At 51.9% G+C, this 2,723-nt stretch overlaps 1 protein-coding gene across 1 annotated transcript in view; it reads left to right on the plus strand.

Annotated features, from left to right (window-relative positions):
• The window catches only part of LOC112073814 (pituitary adenylate cyclase-activating polypeptide type I receptor-like), a 78,841-nt gene that overhangs the window by 32,351 nt on the left and 43,767 nt on the right, over positions 1-2,723 (plus strand). The window contains exon 4 of the mRNA XM_024141052.2: positions 2,268-2,373. Within this exon, the coding sequence (XP_023996820.2) occupies positions 2,268-2,373 (106 nt within the window). The remainder of the gene's footprint in view (positions 1-2,267; positions 2,374-2,723) is intronic.

A 2,723-nucleotide genomic window follows, 5' to 3' on the forward strand; every position in this document is an offset into this window, starting at 1 on the left:
CTGATATCAGTAGAGGGCTGATAATACAGTAGAGGGGCTGATAATGTACAGTAGAGGGCTGATAACTACAGTAGAGGGTACTTGATAATACAGTAGACGAGGCTGATAATACAGTAGGGGGCTGATAATCAGTGGGAGCTAGATAATCAGTAGAGTCTGATAATACAGCAGAGGTCTGATAATACAGCAGAGGGTCTGATAATACAGCAGGGTGATAATGAGGTTATAATACAGTAGAGGGCTGATAATACAGTGGGGGCTGATAATACAGTAGGGGGCTGATAATACAGTAGAGGGGCTGATAATACAGTAGAGGGCTGATAATACAGTAGGGGCTGATAATACAGTAGAGGGCTGATAATACAGTAGAGGCTGATAATACATAGGGGGCTGATAATACAGTAGGGGGCTGATATACAGTAGGGGGCGGATAAACGTAGGGGGCTGATAATACAGTAGGGGGCTGATAATACAGTAGGAGGCTGATAATACAGTAGGGGTGCCGGCTGAGAGATTCTCAGGAGAACATGAATGATCAGCACCACTATTACTATTCTGCCACATTATTGTTTCTGGGAAAGCCTGACTGGCTGATTGACTGACTGGCTGGCTGGCTGATTAACTGCTGGCTGATTACTGGCTAGCTGGCTGACTGGTTGGCTGACTGGCTGGCTGATTGACTGGCTGGCTGGTTGACTGGCTGGCTGATTGACTGGGCTGACTGTTTGGCTGGCTGCTGATTGACTTATTGGCTGGCTGATTAACTGGCTGGTTGACTTGCTGGCTGATTGACTGGCTGGCTGATTGACTGGCTGGATGATTAACTGGCAGGATGACTGGTGATTAACTGGCTGGCTGGCTGATTAACGCTGGCTGGCTGGCTGACTGCGTGACTAGCTGATTACTAGCTGGCTGGCTGGCTGACTAACTGACTGTCTGGTGGAATTGACTGGCTACTGACTGGCTGACTGGTTGGCTGTCTGTCTGGCTGGCTGAATTAACTGGCTGGCTGGTTGGCTGACTGACTAACTGTCTGGTTGATTGACTGTCTGGCTGACTGAATGACTGGTTGGCTGGCTGTCTGGCTGGCTAATTAACTGGCTGGCTGTTTGGCTGGCTGACTGGTGGCTGGTTGGATGGCTGGTTGGCTGGCTGTCTGGTTGGCTGATAACTGGCTGCTGATTAACTGGCTGGCTGGCTGGCTGGTGGCTGACTGGATGGCTGGATGGATGGCTGGTTGGCTGGCTGTCTGGTTGGCTGATTAACTGGCTGTCTGATTACTGGCTGGTTGGCTGACTGGATGGCTGGCTGACTGGTTGGATGGCTGACTGGTTGTCTGATTAGCTGGCTTGGCTGGCTGACTGGTTGGCTGACTGGATGGCTGGCTGGCTGATTAGCTGGCTGGCTCACTCTGGCTGGCTGGTTGGCCGACTGGCTGACTGGTTGGCTGGCTGACTGACTGTTTGGCTGACTGACTGTTTGGCTAGTTGGCTGGCTGGCTGCCTGGCTGACTGGTTGGCTGACTGACTGGAAGACTGACAGGTTGGCTGACTGGAAGGCTGACTGGTTGGCTGGCTGCCTGACCGGCTAGCTGATTAACTGGCAGCCTGATTGACTGGCTGGCTGACTGATTAACTGGCTGAAAAACTGTCTGACTGACTGGCTGGCTGACTGGTTGGCTGATTAATTGGCTGGCTGGCTAACTGGCTGGCTGACTGGATGGCTGATTAACTGGCTGTCTGACTGACTGATTAACTGGCTGGCTGACTGACTGATTAACTGGCTGGCTGACTGTTTGACTGACTGGTTGGTTGACTGACTGTCTGACTGGTTGGCTGGCTGACTGGTTAGCAGGCTGGCTGATTGGCTGGCTGGCTGATTGGCTGGCTGGCTGGATGACTGACTGACTGCCTGGTTGGCTGACTAGTTGGCTGATGAAATGGCTGGCTGACTGGTTGGCTGACTGGTTGGCTGACTGGCTAGCTGACCGGCTGGCTGACTGGTTGCTGGCTGACTGGAAGGCTGACTGACTGGTTGGCTGTTGGCTGACTGACTGACTGGCTGACTGTTTGGCTGGCTGGCTGGTTTGCTGACTAATTGGTTGACTGGCTGGCTGACTAGTTGGCTGGCTGGTTCCCTGCTAGGCAATTTGCAAACTGTTTTCATAAATAGACAGATGACATTAACAACAGCTACACAGTTCAAGTCAATTTGAATTTACTCGGTGTGTGTGCGTGTGCATCCTTGTGTGTGTGTGTGAGTTCCAGGTTTGCTCCATGTATTCTGAGAACTCAGACTGTGTGGTCAAAAGACAGCAGGAGAGATGTATGGAGAGGATCGCCCTGCACAACCTCACACACTACCTGGATGATGGTAGGACTGTGTGTTTGTGTGTGTGCGTGCATGCACGTGCGTGTGCACGTGTATGTTTGTGGGGGTGTTTGTGCTTGCATGTGTATAATCACACTCCTCTGAGTGTCTCATCCTCCTCCACACTCTCCAGGTGGCATTGTCTCTCTTTCCCATGTTTCCCTTCCAAGGAACTCTGGGAGCAGAAATCTGGAAACAATCATGGGAGAGGAAAGGATGGTGGGGAAGAGAGGATGGGAGAGGAGGAGAGGATGGGAGAGGAGGAGAGGATGATGGGGAAGAGAGGATGGGAGAGGAAAGGATGGTGGGGAAGAGAGGATGGTAGAGGAGAGCATGGTGGAGAAGAGAGGATG

Source organism: Salvelinus sp. IW2-2015, unplaced genomic scaffold (assembly GCF_002910315.2).
Source record: "Salvelinus sp. IW2-2015 unplaced genomic scaffold, ASM291031v2 Un_scaffold2379, whole genome shotgun sequence".
Lineage (NCBI taxonomy): Eukaryota > Metazoa > Chordata > Actinopteri > Salmoniformes > Salmonidae > Salvelinus > Salvelinus sp. IW2-2015.